Source organism: Bombus vosnesenskii, unplaced genomic scaffold (genome assembly GCF_011952255.1).
Source record: "Bombus vosnesenskii isolate JDL3184/JDL3185 unplaced genomic scaffold, Bvos_JDL3184-5_v1.1 scf7180000016261, whole genome shotgun sequence".
NCBI classification, from domain to species: Eukaryota; Metazoa; Arthropoda; class Insecta; order Hymenoptera; family Apidae; genus Bombus; species Bombus vosnesenskii.
The window spans coordinates 1,153,495-1,178,018 of NW_022884330.1; the positions used below are offsets into that span (position 1 = coordinate 1,153,495).

Below are 24,524 nucleotides of genomic sequence, written 5' to 3' on the forward strand. Positions count from 1 at the left end.
AATTTTTATTCATGTATTTCATTTTTATTCGTGTAGTTTGTATTATGTATTTCTTCATTTTATATAATGATGAGATACATATGTAGTGTGTATAAAATTGTATCTTATGCTGTCTTCTCTCATTGGTATATTCTCTCAATGCTATAAAGTCGACCAATAGAAAAGTTCGTTAAAGTGCAGGATGAATTGGTAGTTCAGCAAGCATTTAGAAGTGTGAATCATACTTTGCTCTTAAAAGTCGGATTTCTGATGCAATATTCGTTAATAAGACGTGAATGCACTGTATAAGTAGTACCAGAGGATTGAGACCCGCGTGATGAAGGTGCCGATCTGTAGTTAAAGGCTAAGGAAATTAATAAGTTTCATCGAGGACGCCAAAGTGTTTAAAGCAACTTTCAAAATGACTGAAGAAGACTCGGTATGTAATCATATAAAAGAAATATCTTTAGGATGAGTTTGTATCGTATTGGAAAAGCATGGGAGCATGATCATCTTGACATACTTTCTGATTTTTTGAAAATATGCTAAAACCTATGAATAAAAAACTGAAATTTGTTCCCATATATATGAACATTTTGTAACGAAACTTGTATAAAATAAAGATAATGCTACTTTATAGATTCCAACCTCAAAACCATGTGGATAGTATTCGAAAGAATGTACATCTATCATTAGTGTAATATCTCTTGACACATATTCCATTAGCGTGGTTGCTATAACATATTCGATGTTTATAATGCAATATACTGTAATATTTTATGATCATTAATACTTCTAAATTATTGTAATATAATATTTAATCTATAAAATATTTCGGAGTTTTATATGAAAATATATTTTTGTTTGAAATAATAATCATTTTGTTGTGTTAATAAAACTACAGTGTTCTATAAATATGGTATATAAATAGAATTCCACATAATATTTAAAGATTTATTGAAGAATTAAAAAAATTCTTAGGTATTCGATCCTACTTTGAAAAAGAAGAAGAAGAAGAAGAAAACTACTTTTGATCTTGATGCTGCATTTAATGAAGGTGGTAATACTGGCGATGCAATGGAAGCTACTGGTGATAAAGAAAATCAGGAGCCTGAACCTCCTACGCCAGCTGAGGATGATGAAGCATTGGATTTAGAAAATTTTGGAAGAAAAAAAAAGAAGAAGAAAAAAGCATTTAATTTAGATGAACTTGATGCGGCTCTGCCTGATACAAAGAAAGAGGTGGATAACTTTGTATATAATTATTATATGCATTAACAATATATTATATTTACTTATTCATATGTTTATATATTTACTTACTTTTAAAAGGATGTTGTTGAGCAACAAACAGAGGAAGTTGTTGTGGATGATACCTTTGACTTAGATATGGACTTCTCAAAAACTAAAAAGAAGAAAAAGAAAAAAAAAGATCTTGATGAGTTAGTAGCTGAGGAAGAACGTAAGGACGTTGAAGATAAAGAAAATGGTAAATATTACATATTGCAAGAGTATTATAGTTTGGGGTAACTAGTTGTTTATGTTACTCATTATTTGTTAACATGCTGCACTGAATCTGAGCGAAGTGCAGAGTATGGTAAGGGATATGTTTGCTGTTTTCTATATATATATATATATATATATCACATATAATAGTCACAAGTACATATATCATCTACACTTTCATAAATCTCATTTTAATGCAAAACATAAAAAATGATTTCTCTTATACTTTATAAAAGTTGATTAATAATCAATTTGAAACAAAATTGTATTGAATATTGATAATAAGAAATTTAATGTATATTAAATATTGAATAAGAATATTTCGATATACATTGCAAATAACAGGAAACAAAGTGCCCAAGGAATCATGCCTTCAACTTGTTTTCTCTTAAACTAATATTTTGGTAGTTTTATTCAGTTATGATAACGTTATTTCTGTAAATTATAGTATGATAGAGAGTCAATTATATTTATTAAAATAATGTTTTCTCTTCCTTTAAAAGCTGAATGTATCTGCTGCTGTATAATTGATCAGTAGTTCGTATTTTTTACATGCGCATGTCTAATTTTGTTAATACTAGATCAAATAAGCAAACATATACATATATATAAATGTAAATAAATTTCATTTAGAAATCAAAGGAAGAAAAAAAGAATAGTACAATTAATGAAATTAGACATAGATTTATTTATTAAATTTTTTATTGTCTTCATCAATTTTCAATCAAATATTAAATGTGTACTATATTTACCAATAGAAGAGACCAGTTGGGTTGGTTCAGATAGAGATTATACATATGATGAACTGCTGGTAAGAGTATTTAATATTATGAGAGAAAAGAACCCTGATATGGTTGCTGGTAAAAAGCAGAAGTTTGTCATGCGTCCTCCTCAAGTAGTACGTATAGGCACCAAAAAGACATCTTTTGCTAATTTTACAGAGGTCAGTTGCATTATAATACTTGTTTATTTTATTTATCAAACTGTAAATCCTTTCATTATTACTTATCTTATGACTTTTTAATTCTAGATATGTAAAACACTTCATAGGCAACCAAAACACTTACTGGACTTTTTACTTGCTGAATTAGGAACTAGTGGTTCTGTTGATGGAAACAGTCAACTTATCATTAAGGGCCGTTTCCAACAGAAACAAATAGAAAATGTTCTCAGGAGATATATTAAAGAATATGTTACCTGCCACACCTGTCGTTCTCCAGATACCATTCTTCAAAAAGATACTCGACTATTTTTCTTACAGTGTGAAACTTGTGGCTCAAGATGTTCAGTAGCTAGCATAAAATCTGGTTTCCAAGTAATTATTTTTATTCTCAATATTAGTATAATTTTCTTGATATTAACTCTCTTAATAACTATCTTAACAACCAATTATTTATTTTAGGCCGTCACAGGAAAGCGTGCTGCTATTCGAGCAAAAACTGCCTAAAAAATTTGTCATATGTCATGTTTATCAATTTTGTAGCATAATTTTGAAATTATCAGAGATTTCTTGTGTCAGAACGCAGTTTTTACTATATCTATTATCTGAACACTCATTTTTTACTTATGAAAACTGAGGATTGTCAAGATAAAGAAGAATAATTGTAAAATTTACAGCACAACACTTTTTATCAATTCGCAACAGACAAAAAGAAATTATACAAAGTACTGTTTCTGAACAAATTTTTTCAAGTCCCCCAACTATTTTTAATATTTTTATCTTACTTTTGATTTTAAAATCTTTAATACATTGTTTCCTCCTGGAATGCATATATAAAATCATATAATTTGATAGAATTTTATTTTTTTTTTTACGCATTTCATTCCTTTCGTAATGACCGATGCGTATTAAACACTTTCGAAAAGGCATATAATTGAATTGAACACACTATTTAAATAGCATGGATAAAACAGTCACACGATAATACGTAATGCATTATCCATTTGTCTACCATTGTGACATCAACATCCTGTATAAAGAACGATTACGTATAAAATGGTATAGATTACCAGTTGTTAACGATAGATTTAAGCTGGTAACAATTTGTTATATCATTTTCTGTATACAAGAAAATTGTAACATTAAATTCAAGTACATTATTACGCATGGCCAAAGTATTATTCCTGATATCTTTTCATGAGAAATGTTGCAATAAAATGCAGTGATTTTTTTTAAAGCGATCAATGGCTATCTTTCTTAGCTAATTTATTCAATTGTATTTACTAGGTAATAAATCTATCTTAAGAAACTTCATTACTTCTCTTATATTTCATTAATAACACTGTAAAGATATTTGTATTTATTAAGTTTAATTCTAGTGTATTATCATGACTTATGGTTTGTTAGAAGTCATTTATGTGCAAGTCACAAATATTTTTTATTAGAATTAATCTGATGTAAAACTTGTTTATTGGAAGCATTGGTTATAAAACGATGTGCAATTTTAATGATTACAAATGTATATTATAACGATTAACTTGAATATATATATTAAATTTGAATAATTTTGTGCTATTTATATATATTAAATAATACAATAAAAATTATGATTTTGTGATTAAAAATAAACATAGAGTTTAGTGGATGTAAAGCACTAAAATCGTATTCATGTAAATGATTAGAAATGTATTATTTTGTGGCATCAGAACTGTTTTTTAATTCAATTATTTTTTTCTTAACATAAATACCAGTGTCTATAAGGCTTTGGAATATAGAAATTGGCATGTTCGGCATTGGGAAATCTCTGAAAGGGACCCATACTCGTGAACCATCTTCATATTCTTTTAAATAAACTGGTTGTGAAAATACTAATCCCTTTGGAATACCAAATGAACCTAAAAGACGTAAATTATTTATTATTTTATTTCATTTTTTGCAATTCTTACTATTTTTATATTACCATCAGATTCAATTCCTAATGATATAATTTCATCCCTGATGCTTTTTTTATTACTATACCATAACTTTAAAAGATCACAAATTGCTCTACATTTTGGAAAATCTTCTGATGTGCCCATTTGATATCGAAGAAGGGCCTAAAAAAATTTCTGCTGTTTCATATTATTTAAAAAAGTGCAACAAGTTATGTACCTTGCGTTTCAAATAGTTTTTATAAGGATTTTTATCATGTGTCTTGTAAAAAAACCACCTCAGTTCGGAATGTTGAGTTCCAAGTGGTAGTATCATATTCTCATTCGAATTTAGAGCTCTTTTATTTGGATAATAAACATCATATTTTTGAATCATGTGGTGAACATCTACAAAGTGATTGATTCCTATAATTAAATGTAATTTTTTAATATATATGCAAAAAGATAGAAGCGAAAATATCATGGTATTCTGCTTTAATATATAAACCAACCCAAGAAGCCCCAAACAGGTGGACAACCAAAGTTTTGCAGATTAAGACCAAGTGAATTTACAAATGTGTATATAAGTTCTAAACCATAATGAGCACTAGCAACTACAATGTTTGTGCTTGATAATTTTGTAACAAGTTCCATCATGATATTGGCGTAAAAACATGGAAGATTCATTGAGCAGAAAATTACCTTCATATGTGAAGGCGCATGTTCATTTATATGTGTACATAAATTTGCTATAATTTTATAATTACGTTGCAGCCAATTATCTGTACCTTCATATTCTTCTCTGAAAAATGCGTATGTAAATACTAGTAGACATAATAGCAATGAATAAAAACAATATTAATAGATTTACCGTGCTAAACTGTCAAGGTAAATTAATATATCACAGTCTTTTAATCCATCAGGGATATTTTCCACAATATGTACTGTATTTATGCCAGCACCTATTGTTCCTGCATCTCTAAAAATTTTCCTAAGTTTAAAGAAACATCCTGGTTCATCATACAAGTTAATAACAATTCCATGAGTCATCCAGAGCTCTTTTGTCATTAGTAACTGAGGAACAAGATCGAGGCACATTGATCTTCCTGCTCCTATTATCATTATTTGACGGTATTTTTTTTGTACTTGTAATGGTTTGCTTCTTTGTTTCTTTATATTACAAGCCTTTATTAAACGAACTTAACTTAGAAAAATGAACTCTTAAATATAATATAGAAATTTTTGCTATAAAACGTTTTCATACAAATAATAAGTCTGTTTGTAATGCATCAAGTTCTTCTTTGCTTAAATATAAACTGATGTCATAATAATTATGCAATAATTCCCAAAATTGGGAACTACCTCCAATATAAGTTACATGAGACCGACTAAGTCCAATTTCTCTCCATATTAGAGGAGATTTAGTGTGAGTCCATCCATGAAGATCACAAGTTTCTTTCAACCAACACTAGAGAATAAGTTTCATAAAGAAGTATATTTATGAATAAAATAATATTAACTTACATCCCATCTTGCAGAACTTTTACTAATACTTCTGTAATGAAAATTCGGTAATATCGTAGACAAACTTTCAGCGACGAAACATATATAATTGAAAGTACAATCTCCTAAAATACCAGCTATTACAGTCAAACTTCTATCTGTTGTCATTTTGTACAACAACAATTGAAAAACGTTTAATTGCTATTTTTGTGAAAATTTTTATAAAAATCCATCAATAAAATAATAGTGTGTTATTCTTACAACAAAATAATTTATTTATGCAAAAAAAGTATCATGTATCAAAGGTACATTTTATTATATTACTTATTCTTAATCTTCTTTTTAACTTATATGTTTAATCACCTATTTAAAATCAATTTCATAATGTACTTATATAGTTTAACATAATATAATATTCTTAGATTATTTTATTCAAAAATTCCATAATAAGAAACTTAAAGCCACTGTTAAGTTAGATAACTATTCCATTTGTATATTTAAATTTTGTCATCATCATCTGATATTTCTGGTAAATCAGGATTTTTAAATTGTATCCATTCTTCATCAAATATTTCAGGTGATTTACATAATTCTGGCATTTCAATCTCAATTTGTTCTAGATCTATATAAAAAATTTGGAAAACATATATATATATAATACATGAAAGATATATAGTTAATGTTTAATACCTGACTCAAATCCTTCATCTTCATAAGGTACTGTCTCACGTTCCTTCTTTACACAAAGTTCTTTAAATTCATTTTCTATAGTTTTAGTATAAATGTCATCTGTAAAAATATATTTCTATAATTTAATTATTCTTTCAAGTTAATTACTTTTCATGAATTATAATTTAATCAAGTAACTAAATATAATACCAAATTCAAGTTGCATATCATAATATGGTGCTAGACTTTCTGGCTCTGGGTATGATTTGTGAATGTTACTTTTTACTGGTAATGGTTTCTTAAAAATACTTTCACCATACGATTCTGGTAATTTTATATTTTTTGTATTAGATACTTTTTTTGGAGATACATCCTTCATTCTGTTGTAAGATATAGTTGGTTTCTATAAAAAATTAAAAAAATATTATATATCCTATTTACACAAATTTGCGATGAGTTGTACCTTTAATAAAATATTTCTCTTGAGTGATATTACTTGGCAGCTGTCGTCTAACTGTGTTAGTTTAGGCTTTAATAATTCTTGTTGTTTACTGGGAGTACTACTTTGTACAGTAGTAGAAACATTTAAGTCAGACTTAGATCTAATTGACAATCCTTTTGGTTTTGATCGGCTAACATTTTTCAGAGGAGTATCATTTGTACCAAGAGAACTTTTGGATCTTGCCAAAGGCTTCATAGCTGGATCTATAATAGTTATATTATTAATACTTTTAAAGAATTAAAGCAGTTAACATAAACCATTAGTTTAAAATAATATTTAGATAAAACAAAGAAAATGTAAATATTAACCCCACGTATTTTTGTTTTTACCTTTGTGAAGTTCCGATACTTCACCGAACAAATTAAATATGTTTGCCATTTATAAAAATTTATATGAAAAATAAACCCAAAATGATTAGAAAGATATTCTGAATCTAAAGAAAATAATTTAATGTTTTTAACTCTGCTTTTGAAAAATCTGTTTTCACTTCTTTTTCATAAGCTTTCCGTTTAATTTAAATAACAGTCTCTAAGCGAAACTAGGGAAAATTGGTCACACTGAATTCTTAAATTACTAAAAGTTTTTTTAGGTATAAAACAAAATTGGTAGAATAAAAAAAAAATACGAAAATACTGTTTTATTACTACCAGAATATATCTATATTGTATTCATCCATTATAATTATTTATGATAAAGTAAAATTAGAACGCTTCTATTGTCTTTAGCCTATAAGGATCAATAAAGTTTACACAAGAACGTATTTATCCATAATGTAATTTATTAAAAGAGACAAAGAATTGTCTGTAGCAAATATTTCATTAGGATAAATTACATTGATAATATATATAATATATATTTTTACATGTATAATGACTTATCATGTCTTAAGGCCTCTAAAATATATAGACAACCAAAAGCTACCAACTGTTTACAGTGGAATGCTTTGATTAATGAATTGATACAATAAATTGATCACATGTATGTACAATTATTTACTATATATAGGTATCAATGAAAGAATTGAAGCTTTTCATAAGACTCAAAATGAAAAATGCTATGCAAAGCTATAGAACAGATTGAAGTCATACTCAAGATGTAACATTTTGTTTGATATCTACAAAACAAAAGTACATTAAATGCAATATTCTTTCATTGATACACAATTAAGTAAAATGTTTATAAATGCTAGATTCATTCCTTTGAGTTGTAGCAAAAAGAAGGATATTATTTAGTGGAAATTTGAGTTTAGTTTCATGTCAATATCATTATGTTTTTACAATAGAACAGTCTGTTGATCTCGCTTATATACCAGTAAGATGTAGACAGCTTCTTTTCATATTAACAGTAACAGCAACATCGTTTTAACTTCACATGCTTTTGGTTTTCTTAAGCCATTCTAATACTCTGAATTATTTGGAATACAGCTGAAAATTAGAAAATTTAACTTGTATATAGATGTGAACATTCTTTTCTATGTATTTTATGTTTACTGAATTTATTTATATTTAAATTATATTAAACTTACCAGAACCACATACAACAAAGATGAAGAGTGCTAATAGACAAGGTCCAACTGGAGATCCTTGATCTTGTGGTTTCTACAAATACAATAATTATTACATATCATTGTAACTTCAGTTATTATTACCAGATAAAGCTTGTAATTTGATATAATCAGTGAAATAAATAGATTTATAATAAAATGAAATTTATATAGTGTTTTACAGCTCATATTTACTTCATAAAAGATGTATAAATTAGTTAAATAATTGATTTCAAATTTGTAGCATAGATTCATGTCACATATGGTACAATTATCAATCTATTAATTTGTTACTTTTTACTAGTCAACAAATTTTTAATCAAAAACATTTTTCAAAGATCTAACTATGCTAGCCGAAATATGTATAACATAAAATAAAAAATATGAAACAATAATATTATTATAAATGTCATTGCACATGCAATCAATTTGGCAACCTTATTATAGTTTATAACCTCAAAATTGGAAACGAAAATAATTGTTTATTTTTACACAATTAACATATTTTAATCATCTTACTGTTAAAATAGATTTTATCAAACAATAGAACACAGCATACCGATGACTTTGGAACATTTCCACGAAGTGTGATGTTTTTTGTAGCTCTTTCGTTTGCGATACGCATTCTTTGTTTTGGTGCCATTTTTGCTGCTTTTTATTTATCGGAAGTGTTAAGTTTATAACTTGAAATAAAATAGAAAACAATTTAAATAGTATTTCAGTCACTGTACACCTACAACAATATGTAATGTTCTTGTAGTAATAAATAGTTGTGTATACTACACTCCGACCTGCTGCGTCGACGAGTACGCTTTGACACGTGAATACTTCTGAATGTACGACAGAGCTCTTAGTGCCACACTGGCACCATCAGAATCAATTCAACAATTATACTTTTTGTAATCCTGATCTTTTCTGAATCCTTTAATTATACATACAGATTGCTATATTATATCATTACTTATTTAATCAGTGATTACAAATAACATATTCATCGTGATATAATTTTTTACATGAAATACTTTTGAGCAACGTAGTATTTTTTTCAAATACGAATATCACGGTCTTATCCTAAATGCAAATAAGCGACTTTCTTCCGCGCGATATGATTGTAATCATATGTCATTCTTTGAGTTCCCAGTTAAGACCAATAAAGACATATGATCCGAGCTATATCACGTGGAAAAAGGTCGCCCGTTTGCATTGGGCTTTATACACACGTCTGGTTATGGTCATATAAGCAGGTCTGGACACTCCTATACCGAAAGCATTGACAAAACTGTTTATTTTATTGAGTCGACAAAAATCAAGATGGTGGATAAGAAAAGGTCTTGTCCTGCGCATGTATAACGCGACATATCAGTGAATGCATAATGATGCATACGACTGTGAGCCCCTCTATAGGAGTTGTCCGATCGCACGATCGTATGCAATATACCGCCCGTGCCCAACTGCGATCATGATGAATACAATAGTATTCTACTAATTGAACATCACTATCCCCATTATTCCTTAAAAACTATTTTCAGAGCTCAGCGTTATATTTGTTTCTTTTATTTCACTTGTCCTATTTCTTCTATTTTATCATTTAATTGCTTTTATACAAACTACTGGCCTTAGAATTTCAATATCTTTGTTGATTTTCTACCTATTTCACATAAAGTTAAAGTTTTTATATAAACATAAGTTCTTCCTTAGGTCGTAGGCCACGGGTCGGAATTTATCCAATTAACAAGGTAAAGTTCCCGCTAGCGAGATAACATTGTAATATAGGTAGATAAAGATCAATGGTGTATAAATAAAAATAGATCATATTTTTGTTGTACGTAGAAATTTTATATTTCTTAGAACTGCTACGTTTAATAACAAACTGTATGTTCATTCAAATATTCTCATTGATATTTGTCGCTCGATGCATCGCATTAGGATAAACACATTCACTGCCATTCCTAAATTCCACAATCCTCTCGATTTACTTTTTTTCTCAGCAACGCTTAAACGTGTTCTTAGATATTTAGTCGCGTGAAGAGGATCACAAGTGAAAAAATCATTTTACCACCGGTTATAGACTCACAATACTTTACATTTTATCAATGCATTCACATTTCAGAAGTCATTCATTTAAAATAAAAACTATTTATATCAAAGAAAATATGTGATACATAGCCAATAGTAAAAAAATTTCGTATTATCCACATTCTTTCTTTAATCCTACTGTCTAGCTTATCTATAAATTAACATTACTCGAATTATTGGTAATCAAGCGTTATGTATATAACTAAAATCTCAAAACAGAGTCACACAACTGGGGTACTGTTTCTAATTATGCTAACTAAGGTATATCCCTTGCATTCTGGATAGATCGTATCGAAAATTTATACTGTACAATTTATACCTAATAACATGTATTTTCTTTCTTTCATTTATTTCAGTATCGACATATTCCATTTTCGCAATCATAATTATTAGCATTCGTTGGTATTTTGGAATGTTAATATTTTTGATCAAGAATTCAGACATTTGTATTTGTTGATATATATTCTGAAAGAGGCAATGAGATTTCTTAAACATTTTTTTAATTTATACAACTTTCTTTCTATAAATCCCCCGAAAAAAGAATAATTAATAAGTTTCTAGTAAATTCAACAAACAAATAAAAAATTGAGCAACGTTATAAAGTTACCTGTTTTAAGAGTAAAATAGTAATTCTAAAATATTACATAATTATCGGATCTTGCATTTTGTGTAATACCAAATTGTGACTCATGAGATGAATATTATATATGACTGTTTGAATAATTGGCGAACTATTCGTTTCACAGATGTGTACTGTACTGTACTATAGGACCCATCTTCACAACTAAATTACAGCAAATAAATTAATCACTTTTTTTTTTAAATGAAAATATTATTATGATGTTACATCAATAGACGTAAAGTGATAAAATATTCACTGAATATTTTGAAGAAACATAACGATGTACCAAATATTTCTTTTTAAATATTTACGCTACACTTCATTGACATTAGTATGTTATTGATGCCGGTTTAATAGTCTCTTGGGACAAGTTACATTTGCGCGTCATAACGAATAATGTAAATAACTTAAACTACCAAAAAGAGTCCTACTTTATAAAGACCGGCAGGTTTCACTCTGTATGTTCTCAATTTAATCCATCTTAGACGTTACACTAGCATTGTGCTTTAGTCTATTTTAACTGTAGAGTAGATCTTTCGTACAAATGCATTAGTACCAACGTAACCAACAGTTCCACACATTATACCTAAGGCAAGACTGAACAATGCCATGTAACCAAAGTAAAAGGCTGTTTGGAAGAGACCGTACATTCTGGAAAAAAGAAAGTTTGAAATGTAATTTTATTTTTTAATCAATGTAATCAAGCATTATAAACTTACTTTGTTTTAAAGAAGAAGTAATAAAAGGAATATATGTAGACATAACCAGCGGTTGAGGCGGCCGATAAGAAACTTGTCCACTGCCTATAAGACAAGATAGCATATGTAAATGAAAAAACAATCATTGTTAAACAATATACATAATAAACAGTAACACAATGCTTACCATCGATAATCTTCGGCGTTTAGCAAAAAGTATGTACATACGATAGTAACACAAACAGTTACTATCATTAGAATAACGAATACTAGTAACATAAATCCATAAACATAATAAATTTTATATGCCCAGAATGAGGTAAAAATAAAATACCTAAAAAAGGATAAAACAACTGTAATATAATAATTTTACAGTATGTAAATGATGAAGCTTACATTTCAATGAATATCGATCCAAAGGGCAAGATACCACCAAGCATTATGATAACAAGTGGTTCCATAAACCATTTCTTTTCAGGAATAGGTCGAGGTACCGCGTTAACTCTGCATGGTGCGTCCGGTGTCCCAGCTAAGTTACGGCCTAATATGGTTCCGACTAATGTCAATGGTAATATAACAAATATACAAATACATGTTACTGCTACCTGTAAATGAAATATTCTTGTTAGTACATACAAGATACGTATATACGTACAAATGAATGTGTACTATGTAAATAATACTTTCCATAGAACCAAATGGTATAGCACGGCTAGCGTGATAATACATTGCAATGAAGTTAATGAAGAATGCAGTGCCACAGACAATAAGAGGTAACATAAAGGCACTGAGAATCATTTGTTTGATCCAAATACGTCCTCCCATACGTGCATATAAGCCTCCTCCCGCATAACCATTTATAGGTGATGTTGCAGCATACACAAATATTGCTATCGATAACATCGATCCTCTTTCTGTATACGGCTCTCCGAGGATAGCAAAAATAATAACACTAAGTACAACCACAGTAACCTAGGGTAAAAAGCCAAATTTAAAATAAAAGAGCCTATTAGTACACGTTTCTTAAAAATATACTGTCCTAAAAATGTTTATTATTAAATTTGTAAATTTTGTATTATTAAAGTAATTACTTGATAGCCTGCGCCTATTAGAGCTGAAAAAAGCATTGCATGACTAGCTGGTCTAAATACATCTCCATGAACTTGTTTCCATCCATATTCATCTCCTAAATCTCGCTCCATATCATCCATTTCTTCATCCCTACTATATCTAGCATAATCTTTCCTTAACGTACGCATTAAAATCATTGAAACAAGCCCAACAAGAAATATTACCATCATAAAACTATTAAAAATACTGAACCAATGAATCTAGAAAAGATAAAGGACAATGATCAGTTTAGTAGTAATGTATAATCTTTAAAGCAATAGTATTAATAATGCTTGCTTAAATTCCAATTTGTTCAATGAATAATCGTGTAACAGATAAAAATTTTATTCTGAAAATATTCTCTTGTTCCATGACAAGGAACAAGAATTGAGAGAAAGCAAGAAAGACAATACCTCTCACTTACTCTTGCTATATCTATTTAGTGTCTTTGTCAATATGTTTACGTTACATTGAGCTCAAATTTAGGCAAACATTGCCAGAATACTTACTCTGTGTTGGAAAAAATTAGGATCCAGATATTTATCAAATCTGTCTTCAAATTTAACATTACTCTTCTTCCAGTTAACTTCATAACTGAAAGAGATAGCTGCATCTTGTACCAGTTTTACTTTATTTTCACTTGTCAAATTTACATCAACTATTTGCTTTCCATTATATCCTATATCAAATTTCTTATGTGTCCAAATGTAATAAGATACAACTCCATTATTTTCTTCTGGTTCTCCCACAACACCTAAATATTTTACAATAATCAATTGATATAACAGTAACACATTTTAGTATTGGAAAAAGGAAAACATTACCCCATATTGGTAGATCATCCATATACATCTTATACCAATATTGATTCTTCACTGCATATATGAAAGCTTTTTCACTTTCTTCTGTTAATTTTATTTGACAATAGTCCATTTTGGCGATATCAGCTATGAGGTAACCAAGTATATATGTATGTATTATATATATTACCCACATAAATACTTATAATATTTATCACTAACTAATAAAATTAAAATACCCTTAAATTCAATTTCCAGGCCACTAAATTTGAGTTCGATGCCTTGCAGTGCCTCAGAAAACGTCTCATGATAATGATTAATGACATCTTTTGTACCCATACAAAAAGGTAATGAATAATATGAATAAGTTTCTTGACGGTTGTGATATGGTCCAACTGTACTCATCCATAGTACAACTTCATCATTATCTTCGTACTGGAAAGAAAATACATCTGGTAATACACATTCCTCTTATATGTAATAGAATACAATTAACATGTCTATACATCATAGTAGAACGAATCAATCTCTAGCAAGTAATAAAAAAATCACCTATTAAACTACACCACTTGTAGAAAAGATAAAGAACAAAGGTAGTTTATCACAAAAAGTAATGTAAATAAGAATATATGAATGGACAATATATTTTCCACGTCAAATCTTTATGGTAAGATAAGGAAAGAACGAATTGTAATAAAAGAATATAAAATGTGGACGTTGTAAAGTCAACAAGGACACGAATGTAACGTATTTGCCACTTTGACATTTTGAAAATATGTCAATTCCGAATACTTACGATGTGAGTGTGCTCGTCAGGACGGGCAAAGGGGAGTAGGCTAAGCGCCAGAAAGTGGAATAACAATCGAGCCCGACACATGTTCACCGTGACGGGAAGGCGCACTAGGCGCCTTATGTTAATACAGACAGAAATTCAAAGATATTTGACGATGAAAACACTCCATAGATTTACAGAAAAAAAGTTACGTAGCAGAAACACCGGACGGACAGGCACCAATGGACACGTATTAAAATACGATGATGACACTCGGAGCGGCCGCTAATACGCGCTAGCTGTTAAGAATGTTAGTTCACAATCATAGTAGATGGCGCTTTTACTAAGGTTCAAGTTGCAATAAGCTACTATTCATCATAAAGGCTGTTCCAATGAATTCAAAGTATGAATTCAAAGATCCAAAAGAGACACATTGAAATTAAACTGTGTTTGCAAATAATATTATGCACATTTTTTAAGATTTAATTAATTTACTAAGCAGTCGTATATTCACAATTATATATGGAAAAATAGAAATTATTAATTATTAATTATTGTGACACAAATAGTTTAAACAAAATCAAAGATATATATTTATTTTTTTATACACGTTTTATTATAATTACAATTAATAAAAATCAAAATATTGTTATTACTATTCTTCGGGCCAAGGTTTTCCTATGCCTTGAGACGCACCCATTCTTGATGGATCTTGACTTGGATAATGTATTGGAGTTGTTCCAGGTGGAAAAATAGGTGTTGCAGTGGCAGCTGCCATTTGAGGTGGGAACATAAATTGGGGAGCAACTGGTGGAGGTGGAATCATCATTGGTGGCATCATGCCAGGAGTAGTTTGTAGATTGAAAAAATTATTTCCCATGCTTTCTGGTGGAGGTGGTAGAGCACCTGGTAAACCTGGCACAGGCTCCAAGATTTCTCTAGTTGCTTCTGCTGCGGATACAGTTTGCCTTCCTTGTGAACGTCCCCATTTAATTGTTAATCTTCGTCCTCCTAATATTAGTTTGTTAAATGTTCTTTCTGCTGCTGCTTCGGCGGCGCTTCTCTGTGTGTACTGAATGAAAGCACACTGTTGACGAGGAACCATAGTAACGGAGCGTATTTCACCGTATTGATAGAAATGATCGCGTAATTGTTTTTCTGTTAAAACATCACCTAAGTTGCCAACATAGAGAGTTGTAATGGATTTATCCTCTGGTGGGTCTAACTTAGGCATAGCTGCAGCTCGGCGCATTAATTTATCAGCAACAGGGTCGTTAACTCCGTAATAACGATCTTTGATATTTTGATCAGCTAATGGATCATCAGGATCAGTAGGTTTCTCATGACGATATGGACACTCTTCTCCTCTTTTACACTCTCCTTTAACCCAAAAAGAACAAATATGTGGCCTGTTTCTTTTGTAATAAGGACTAGTCCTTGCCAGCTTCATCAACAGATCACTAGCAGCTGCAGATTTACCAACAGCACCTGCTGGTGATGTGGGATCTATTTTTCCAATTTCGCTGTCTATATTTTGTACATAATATTCCTTGTTTACATCTGATCTGGGCAAGTCATCTTTGATCTTAAGTGCTGCATCGCGTACTTGAATTGGTAAACCATATTCTAAATCAAGTAAACATGTCTGACACACATTTTTCAAGCGACTACAAGTCTGACAAACTTCTGTCTTTTTGAACCGCATTCTTGCACCAGGACACCACCTAAATACTGTAAATGGACGCATGCATATTTTGCATTCTTTTCCATATCTTTCTTTTGTCTACAAATATAATTAAAAAAAAATATTATGTTACACACAAATAAATATTTCTTATAAGAATCGAAATTCAAATTTTGACGAAATTAACTTACCATACGAATGTACGGATTGTCACCTAAACAAGTTTGACATAATATTGGGAATTCCTATAAGGAAAGAAATAAACAAATGTTTAAACGTATCAAATTTACGATTATGTTATAATTTAGATTTTACTTACGGCATCTTCCCAATTTTGCCTATTATACATATTCGTTGTCTTTGAAGTAGCCATTTTACTGCTTATTTAATTTATAAAACCCTTGATGAATGTTACGACAACACTAATGTTTATAATTCAATGGCGATTGGCGACAGACAGCAGACAAAGAATGCTCTACGTCCGCCGCCTACCTCATTGAACACGATCTTATCCTGCCAATAAGATTATGTTAGTTTTCATGAAATCTTTGCTAGCAAACTTAATTTTGGCCAGCCAATTAAGTCAAGAGAAAGAAGTACTTGAAACAACTATGAACCAATAAAAGTCATTCTTTATATTTTTTATATTTTATGAAATTAAAAAATTTCTGAAAATTGTACAATAACCTCTTTTGTATATTCTTGTATTAATTAACAATTAAATTTTTATGATAATAGCATTGTATTTCAACATTAAAAATGTTCATAATCGTATTATCTTTATCTAGTAAGTAAGATTGAGAAGGTTCCTTAAGGTACAATAGTAATACATTTTTGAACGCTTAAAATAGGTTAGTACGAAAGTAGTAACAAACTGAATTGTCAGGAGTCAGGGGAGGGAGATGCTTCCATCGGGGAAGAACGGTTAGAGAGAGCTGAGGCGCAGAAGGCCGCGGGAGAAGCTGTACGTGCTCGTTGCAAGATGGCCACGTCCGACTCCAAAGCGCCTCTGCGAACCGTAAAAAGGGTTCAATTCGGCATTCTTTCACCCGATGAAATAGTAAGTTCGTTAGTAGTAAACGAATGGATTTCGTGGAATATATTTTTTCTATGGTACGCGGAATTATTTCATCATGAGTCGACATTATGTGATACGTTATCATACGAAGCATTCAGTGTTACTTCCAAACAGTCGCGTGTGTAAATTTTTATTATGTCCTATTATATTTGTGGAAAAACTCTACTTAAAATTATAAAATATATACAATAAAAATGATTTATTACGAAATTATCAAAGCCCATGTAAATTTTATTTACAGCATGTGATTTATTAGCTTTTTTTTTAATTAAAAGATCGTAATTGCTTTTTTCATACAGGAGGAATTAGAAAATTCCTATTCTTAATATCAGTATTAAAAATGATCAAATCCAGAATAAATTGCATATTTTGTAAAAGTAACATAATTTTAATAATAAATTGATATTGTGGATCTTAATAAATAAATAGTTGTATGTTTTGTTTACTTCTGTTGGTCCACTACTTCTTTTACAATTATCTATCTGCATCTATTTATATGTATTTGTACATATGTCTATATATATTTGTGTTTCATAATATGTTAAACATAATGTGAAAAAATAAATGTAAAATATTACATCATTTCTGACAAATACATTCCATATGCATCTCTATTATTTTCCTAAAGTGATTATTCAATAATACCTGTTAAATTGTGAATCTGTCAATGGTGTATAACTGTATATAATATTTTGCATAGCGTCGGATGTCGGTCACAGATGGCGGCATTCGATTTCCAGAAACTATGGAAGGTGGTCGCCCAAAGCTTGGTGGACTTATGGATCCTAGACAAGGTGTCATTGATAGAAATTCTAGGTGTCAAACTTGTGCTGGTAATATGACAGAATGTCCAGGACACTTTGGTCATATAGATTTAGCAAAACCAGTTTTTCATGTTGGTTTCATAACAAAGACAATAAAAATTTTGAGATGTGTATGTTTTTATTGTTCAAAACTTCTTGTCAGTCCAGTAAGTACAGATTATTAGTAATCATATTCTTTATCCACATATTCATTATTATTTATTTAATTTTGCATTATTTTTGGATTACAGCACAATCCAAAAATCAAAGAAATTGTTATGAAAACTAAAGGTCAGCCACGGAAACGTCTAACTTTTGTTTATGATTTATGTAAAAGTAAAAATATTTGTGAGGGTGGTGATGAGATGGATATTAATAAAGAAAATCAAGAACAACAATCTGCAGAGAGAAAACCTGGACATGGTGGATGTGGTAGATATCAACCAAATCTTCGGAGATCTGGATTAGATGTTACTGCAGAATGGACACACGTGAATGAAGATTCACAGGAAAAAAAGATGGCACTCACTGCAGAAAGAGCTTGGGAAATTTTAAAGCACATTACAGATGAAGAATCATTTATCCTTGGCATGGACCCGAAATTTGCACGACCAGATTGGATGGTAGTAACTGTTTTGCCTGTTCCACCTTTATCGGTCAGACCAGCAGTTATTATGTATGGTTCTGCCAAGAATCAAGATGACTTAACACATAAGCTTGCTGATATTATAAAAGCAAATAATGAATTAATCAGAAATGAGCAAGCGGGAGCAGCAGCGCACGTGATATCGGAAAATATAAAAATGTTACAATTTCACGTAGCAACGTTAGTTGATAACGATATGCCTGGCATGCCACGAGCTATGCAGAAATCAGGCAAACCTCTAAAAGCTATAAAAGCGAGATTGAAAGGGAAGGAAGGGAGAATAAGAGGAAATTTGATGGGTAAACGTGTTGACTTTTCTGCTCGGACTGTTATTACTCCTGATCCAAATTTGCGAATTGATCAGGTCGGTGTACCTCGAAGTATTGCTCAGAATTTAACATTCCCCGAAATTGTTACACCTTTTAATATCGATAAAATGCAAGAACTTGTTAGACGTGGAAACTCACAATATCCAGGTGCTAAATATATCGTCAGAGATAACGGGGAAAGAATCGATTTAAGGTTCCACCCAAAACCATCCGATTTGCATCTTCAATGCGGATACAGAGTGGAACGTCACATCCGGGATGGTGACCTAGTAATTTTCAATCGGCAACCAACACTACACAAAATGAGTATGATGGGTCATAGGGTAAAAGTATTACCATGGAGTACATTCCGTATGAATCTTAGTTGCACATCTCCTTATAATGCCGATTTTGACGGTGACGAGATGAATTTGCATGTTCCTCAGTCAATGGAGACTCGAGCAGAAGTAGAAAACATTCATGTAACACCGCGTCAAATTATTACTCCCCAAGCTAATAAACCAGTCATGGGTATTGTACAGGACACACTTACTGCTGTAAGAAAAATGACTAAAAGAGACGTTTTCATAGAAAAGGAACAGATGATGAATATCCTTATGTTCTTACCTAGTTGGAATGGCAAAATGCCTCAGCCATGCATATTAAAACCAAAGCCTCTATGGACTGGTAAACAAATCTTTTCCTTGATCATACCAGGCAACGTGAATATGATAAGAACTCACAGTACACATCCAGATGAAGAAGATGATGGCCCATACAAATGGATTTCACCTGGTGATACCAAAGTCATGGTAGAACACGGAGAACTTGTTATGGGTATACTCTGTAAAAAGACCTTGGGTACATCTGCTGGATCTTTGCTTCACATTTGTATGTTGGAATTAGGACACGAAGTTTGCGGACGATTTTACGGAAATATTCAAACTGTAATTAATAATTGGTTACTACTGGAAGGTCACTCGATCGGTATTGGAGACACCATTGCCGATCCACAGACTTATTTAGAAATTCAAAAAGCCATTAGGAAAGCTAAAGAGGACGTGATAGAAGTGATTCAAAAAGCTCACAACATGGAATTGGAACCTACTCCTGGTAATACCTTGAGGCAAACTTTCGAAAATCAAGTAAACAGAATTTTAAACGATGCTCGTGATAAGACTGGTGGTTCTGCTAAGAAATCTTTGACTGAATACAACAACCTAAAGGCTATGGTAGTATCAGGATCAAAAGGATCTAATATTAATATCTCTCAGGTTATTGCTTGTGTCGGTCAGCAAAACGTAGAAGGTAAACGTATCCCATTTGGTTTTCGCAAAAGAACGTTGCCCCATTTTATTAAAGATGATTATGGTCCGGAATCCAGAGGATTCGTTGAAAACTCGTACCTTGCTGGTTTGACACCATCTGAGTTTTATTTCCACGCTATGGGAGGTCGTGAGGGTCTTATCGATACTGCCGTAAAAACGGCAGAAACTGGTTACATTCAGCGTCGTTTGATAAAAGCTATGGAGTCTGTAATGGTACATTATGATGGTACAGTCAGAAACTCTGTGGGTCAACTTATCCAATTGCGTTATGGCGAGGATGGTCTATGCGGTGAAACCGTCGAATTTCAGAATTTGCCTACTATTAAATTGAGTAATAAAGCATTTGAAAAGAAGTTCAAGTTCGATCCAACCAATGAACGATATCTTCGTCGTATCTTTAACGAAGATATAGTTAGAGAAATGATGGGGTCTGGTGAAGTCATATCCGAACTAGAAAGAGAATGGGAACAATTGAACAAAGATCGTGCTATACTTAGAGAAATTTTCCCTAGTGGAGAATCAAAAGTTGTACTGCCTTGTAATTTACAAAGAATGATTTGGAATGTACAGAAGATTTTTCATATAAATAAACGTGCACCTACTGATCTTAGTCCTATGAGGGTCATACAGGGTAAATAATTTGATAACTTCATATAGTAGTAATTGTATGATAACATTAATATTAAAATGTGTTTATTTATAGGTGTAAAGGATCTTTTGGATAAATGTATCATTGTGGCTGGTGATGATAGACTCAGCAAACAGGCTAATGAAAATGCCACATTGCTATTCCAGTGCTTAGTGAGATCTACATTGTGTACAAAATGTGTTTCTGAAGAATTTCGATTATCCAGTGAAGCCTTTGAATGGCTTATTGGAGAAATTGAAACCAGATTCCAACAAGCACAGGTTTGTAGAAAATAAATGATGTGATGATATTTAAATCCTCATTAAAAAATTCCAATTCTGGATTAATTTTGTACTTTTACTTTTTTTAGGTATCACCTGGAGAAATGGTAGGCGCTTTAGCTGCACAGTCACTTGGTGAACCTGCAACCCAGATGACACTGAACACTTTCCATTTTGCTGGTGTATCGTCGAAAAACGTAACCCTTGGTGTACCTAGATTGAAGGAAATTATAAACATCAGTAAGAAACCAAAGGCTCCGTCGTTGACCGTATTTTTGACGGGAGCTGCAGCAAGAGATGCCGAGAAAGCAAAGAATGTACTTTGTCGATTGGAACATACCACACTGAGGAAAGTTACAGCAAATACTGCGATCTATTACGATCCAGATCCACAAAATACCGTAATAGCGGAAGATCAAGAATTCGTCAACGTTTACTATGAAATGCCTGATTTTGACCCGAATAAAATATCACCATGGTTACTTCGAATTGAGTTGGATCGCAAGAGGATGACTGATAAAAAGTTAACTATGGAACAAATTGCAGAAAAAATTAATGCCGGATTCGGTGACGATTTGAACTGTATTTTTAACGATGATAACGCTGAGAAATTAGTTCTACGAATTAGGATAATGAACAGCGACGATAACAAGTTCCAAGATAGTGAGGAAGAGACTGTAGATAAAATGGAGGATGATATGTTCCTTCGATGTATTGAAGCGAATATGCTTAGTGACATGACATTACAGGTACGTCCATTAATTTTATAATTATATTATAATCCTCAAATAATATTTAAATTATTACTTTCATATGCAGGGTATCGAAGCAATAGGGAAAGTGTACATGCATTTGCCTCAAACTGATGCTAAGAAACGTATAGTTATTACAGAAACTGGTGAATTCAAAGCAATAGCAGAATGGTTATTGGAAACGGACGGTACGAGTTTAATGAAAGTGTTGAGTGAAAGAGATGTCGATCCAGTTAGAACATTTAGTAATGATATTTGCGAGATATTTGAAGTACTGGGTATAGAGGCTGTAAGGAAATCGGTAGAGAAAGAAATGAATGCTGTTTTGCAATTTTACGGCCTTTACGTAAACTATCGCCATCTTGCTTTGCTTTGTGACGTAATGACTGCTAAAGGGCATTTGATGGCTATAACTCGCCACGGAATTAACAGACAAGACACAGGTGCTCTTATGAGGTAAGTTACTGTAAGAGGTGAAGTAAATTTATTAATTTATTAACTATTATAGTATTGGATATGATTTCCAAAATTCATATTTTACTTTAGATGTTCCTTCGAAGAAACAGTGGACGTTCTATTAGATGCAGCATCTCACGCGGAAGTAGATCCAATGAGAGGAGTATCTGAAAATATTATCATGGGACAACTTCCACGTATAGGAACAGGTATTGCTATTTTTTTTTTAACGACTTCAATAAACAAGTCAAAAATTATTAGGTTAATATATGTCTAATTTTATTTTTTCAGGATGTTTCGATTTGTTACTGGATGCTGAGAAATGTAAAGCTGGTATTGAAATACCAATGGCAGTGGGTGCTGGTGTAATGGGAACTGCTGGAATGTTCTTCGGCAGTGTTGCTACCCCAAGCATGAGTCCTCAAATGACACCTTGGATGGGCGCCACACCTGGTTATGGCGCTTCAAGTATGTCACCTGGTAAGATTATTCTGTGGCTTTATATTATTCTAATAATAAAATGTATTATTACTCATGTACCCTAAATAATCCGTTTCTTTCATCACAGCATTGGGTAGTGGCATGACACCAGGAGGAGCATGCTTCTCCCCATCTGGAGCATCAGATGCATCAGGACTATCTCCTGCATACTCTGCGTATTCACCACAACCCGGAAGTCCAGGAAGCCCAGGTCCTAGCATGAGTCCATACCCAATGTCACCAGCAGGTGGCGCTTCACCAAGTTATTCACCTACTTCTCCCGCCTACTTGCCAACATCGCCAAGTATAACTCCGTCGAGTCCCAACTATTCACCTACAAGCCCTACTTATTCACCCACTAGTCCAAATTACTCGCCAACAAGTCCAAGCTATTCACCAACGAGTCCGAGCTATTCACCGACGTCACCAAGTTATTCACCAACAAGTCCAAACTACTCGCCATCACCAGGTTATTCACCGACGAGTCCAAGTTACTCACCAACTAGTCCAAGTTATTCACCAACAAGTCCAAGTTACTCGCCAACAAGTTCAAGCTATTCACCGACGAGTCCAAGTTACTCTCCAACAAGTCCAAGCTATTCACCAACGTCGCCAAGCTACTCACCGAGTCCATCGTACTCGCCAACGTCACCAAGTTATTCATCAACCAGTCCAAGTTACTCGCCAACCAGTCCAAGCTATTCACCGAGTTCACCAAATTATACGCCTGCTTCGCCATCTTATTCTCCAACGAGTCCAAGCTATTCGCCAAGTTCTCCACAATATTCATCAGCTAGTCCAAGCTACTCTCCGAGTAGTCCAAAATATTCTCCGACAAGTCCGTCGTATTCGCCTACGTCGCCGTCGTTCGCTGGAACCTCTCCACAGTATACACCAGCAAGTCCGACGTATTCTCCAACAAGTCCAACTTACTCCCCAACGAGTCCATCATACTCACCCAGTTCACCGCAACACACGGCGTCAGGAAGCACGAGATATTCGCCTAGCAGTCCAAATTATTCCCCTACTAGTCCAACATATTCGCCTACGAGTCCTCAATATTCACCGTCGAGTACTAAATACTCGCCTACCAGCCCAACGTATACACCAACCAGCCCTAGTTACTCACCAACAAGTCCAACCTATTCGCCACCAGTGCCAGGGTACTCGCCAACGAGTCCCACGTATTCCCCGGCGTCACCAGCCTACGAAACAGACGATTAAGAAGTATTATACTTATCTGTATGACTTTTTGTTATTACACATTTAATGTGGACTAGGTATAAATATAAGTTATAATTATCGATTTTTAATTCTCGATTTTTTGACTTCATATTGTCTAAATTTAACAATTATCTTAATTATGGTGTGAACATCTATTAAATCACAGGCCGAAGGATATTTTTGTTTGTTTTTAAAGGAGAAGGAACTTCGAATCGTTCGTTTCGTT

The 24,524-nt window shown here is 32.1% G+C and overlaps 7 protein-coding genes across 12 annotated transcripts; 2 read left to right on the forward strand and 5 right to left on the reverse strand.

Annotated features, from left to right (window-relative positions):
• The first annotated feature begins 181 nt into the window (after positions 1 to 181).
• On the forward strand, positions 182 to 3,739 carry LOC117241906 (eukaryotic translation initiation factor 2 subunit 2). Of its 3 annotated transcripts, none has more exons than XM_033508180.1 (7): positions 182 to 418; positions 961 to 1,221; positions 1,312 to 1,468; positions 1,544 to 1,576; positions 2,244 to 2,428; positions 2,516 to 2,800; positions 2,888 to 3,739. In XM_033508180.1, the coding sequence occupies exons 1-7, from the start codon at positions 401 to 403 to the stop codon at positions 2,930 to 2,932; spliced, it is 984 nt and encodes a 327-aa protein (XP_033364071.1). In that variant the 5' UTR covers positions 182 to 400; the 3' UTR covers positions 2,933 to 3,739. The 3 variants fall into 3 exon arrangements, with proteins under 3 accessions (XP_033364071.1, XP_033364072.1, XP_033364073.1); XM_033508181.1 differs by having other exon boundaries at positions 204 to 418; positions 1,571 to 1,576; XM_033508182.1 differs by lacking the exon at positions 1,544 to 1,576 and having other exon boundaries at positions 206 to 418.
• A 355-nt stretch (positions 3,740 to 4,094) lies between these two features.
• Positions 4,095 to 6,109, reverse strand: LOC117241908 (putative malate dehydrogenase 1B). The gene is made up of 7 exons (XM_033508185.1): positions 5,860 to 6,109; positions 5,600 to 5,803; positions 5,207 to 5,520; positions 4,848 to 5,137; positions 4,577 to 4,761; positions 4,386 to 4,521; positions 4,095 to 4,320 (listed from the first exon to the last, which is right to left on the reverse strand). Exons 1-7 carry the CDS (start codon positions 6,004 to 6,006, stop codon positions 4,115 to 4,117), a joined length of 1,482 nt encoding a protein of 493 aa, XP_033364076.1. The 5' UTR covers positions 6,007 to 6,109; the 3' UTR covers positions 4,095 to 4,114.
• A 98-nt stretch (positions 6,110 to 6,207) lies between these two features.
• Positions 6,208 to 7,552, reverse strand: LOC117241907. 2 transcript variants are annotated; one of them, XM_033508184.1, is made up of 5 exons: positions 7,339 to 7,552; positions 7,004 to 7,212; positions 6,718 to 6,910; positions 6,529 to 6,627; positions 6,208 to 6,460 (listed from the first exon to the last, which is right to left on the reverse strand). In XM_033508184.1, the coding sequence occupies exons 1-5, from the start codon at positions 7,385 to 7,387 to the stop codon at positions 6,336 to 6,338; spliced, it is 675 nt and encodes a 224-aa protein (XP_033364075.1). In that variant the 5' UTR covers positions 7,388 to 7,552; the 3' UTR covers positions 6,208 to 6,335. The 2 variants fall into 2 exon arrangements, with proteins under 2 accessions (XP_033364075.1, XP_033364074.1); XM_033508183.1 differs by having other exon boundaries at positions 6,971 to 7,212; positions 7,339 to 7,551.
• Positions 7,553 to 7,769: 217 nt separating this feature from the next.
• On the reverse strand, positions 7,770 to 9,408 carry LOC117241657 (stress-associated endoplasmic reticulum protein 2). The gene is made up of 3 exons (XM_033507596.1): positions 9,112 to 9,408; positions 8,535 to 8,607; positions 7,770 to 8,433 (listed from the first exon to the last, which is right to left on the reverse strand). The coding sequence occupies exons 1-3, from the start codon at positions 9,193 to 9,195 to the stop codon at positions 8,396 to 8,398; spliced, it is 195 nt and encodes a 64-aa protein (XP_033363487.1). The 5' UTR covers positions 9,196 to 9,408; the 3' UTR covers positions 7,770 to 8,395.
• Positions 9,409 to 10,364: 956 nt separating this feature from the next.
• On the reverse strand, positions 10,365 to 14,968 carry LOC117241655 (transmembrane 9 superfamily member 3). 2 transcript variants are annotated; one of them, XM_033507590.1, is made up of 10 exons: positions 14,655 to 14,968; positions 14,098 to 14,293; positions 13,883 to 14,005; positions 13,568 to 13,812; positions 13,040 to 13,279; positions 12,636 to 12,920; positions 12,345 to 12,553; positions 12,136 to 12,282; positions 11,970 to 12,053; positions 10,365 to 11,901 (listed from the first exon to the last, which is right to left on the reverse strand). In XM_033507590.1, the coding sequence occupies exons 1-10, from the start codon at positions 14,733 to 14,735 to the stop codon at positions 11,757 to 11,759; spliced, it is 1,755 nt and encodes a 584-aa protein (XP_033363481.1). In that variant the 5' UTR covers positions 14,736 to 14,968; the 3' UTR covers positions 10,365 to 11,756. The 2 variants fall into 2 exon arrangements, with proteins under 2 accessions (XP_033363481.1, XP_033363484.1); XM_033507593.1 differs by having other exon boundaries at positions 12,345 to 12,549; positions 12,632 to 12,920.
• Positions 14,969 to 15,209: 241 nt separating this feature from the next.
• On the reverse strand, positions 15,210 to 16,852 carry LOC117241656 (pre-mRNA-splicing factor RBM22). 2 transcript variants are annotated; one of them, XM_033507594.1, is made up of 3 exons: positions 16,634 to 16,852; positions 16,506 to 16,559; positions 15,210 to 16,413 (listed from the first exon to the last, which is right to left on the reverse strand). In XM_033507594.1, the coding sequence occupies exons 1-3, from the start codon at positions 16,685 to 16,687 to the stop codon at positions 15,286 to 15,288; spliced, it is 1,236 nt and encodes a 411-aa protein (XP_033363485.1). In that variant the 5' UTR covers positions 16,688 to 16,852; the 3' UTR covers positions 15,210 to 15,285. The 2 variants fall into 2 exon arrangements, with proteins under 2 accessions (XP_033363485.1, XP_033363486.1); XM_033507595.1 differs by having other exon boundaries at positions 15,247 to 16,361; positions 16,634 to 16,842.
• A 359-nt stretch (positions 16,853 to 17,211) lies between these two features.
• LOC117241713 (DNA-directed RNA polymerase II subunit RPB1) lies at positions 17,212 to 24,387 on the forward strand. The gene is made up of 9 exons (XM_033507731.1): positions 17,212 to 17,374; positions 18,093 to 18,362; positions 18,447 to 21,108; positions 21,181 to 21,386; positions 21,476 to 22,135; positions 22,206 to 22,594; positions 22,685 to 22,803; positions 22,886 to 23,074; positions 23,163 to 24,387. The coding sequence occupies exons 1-9, from the start codon at positions 17,297 to 17,299 to the stop codon at positions 24,296 to 24,298; spliced, it is 5,709 nt and encodes a 1,902-aa protein (XP_033363622.1). The 5' UTR covers positions 17,212 to 17,296; the 3' UTR covers positions 24,299 to 24,387.
• The last annotated feature ends 137 nt before the right edge of the window (positions 24,388 to 24,524 follow it).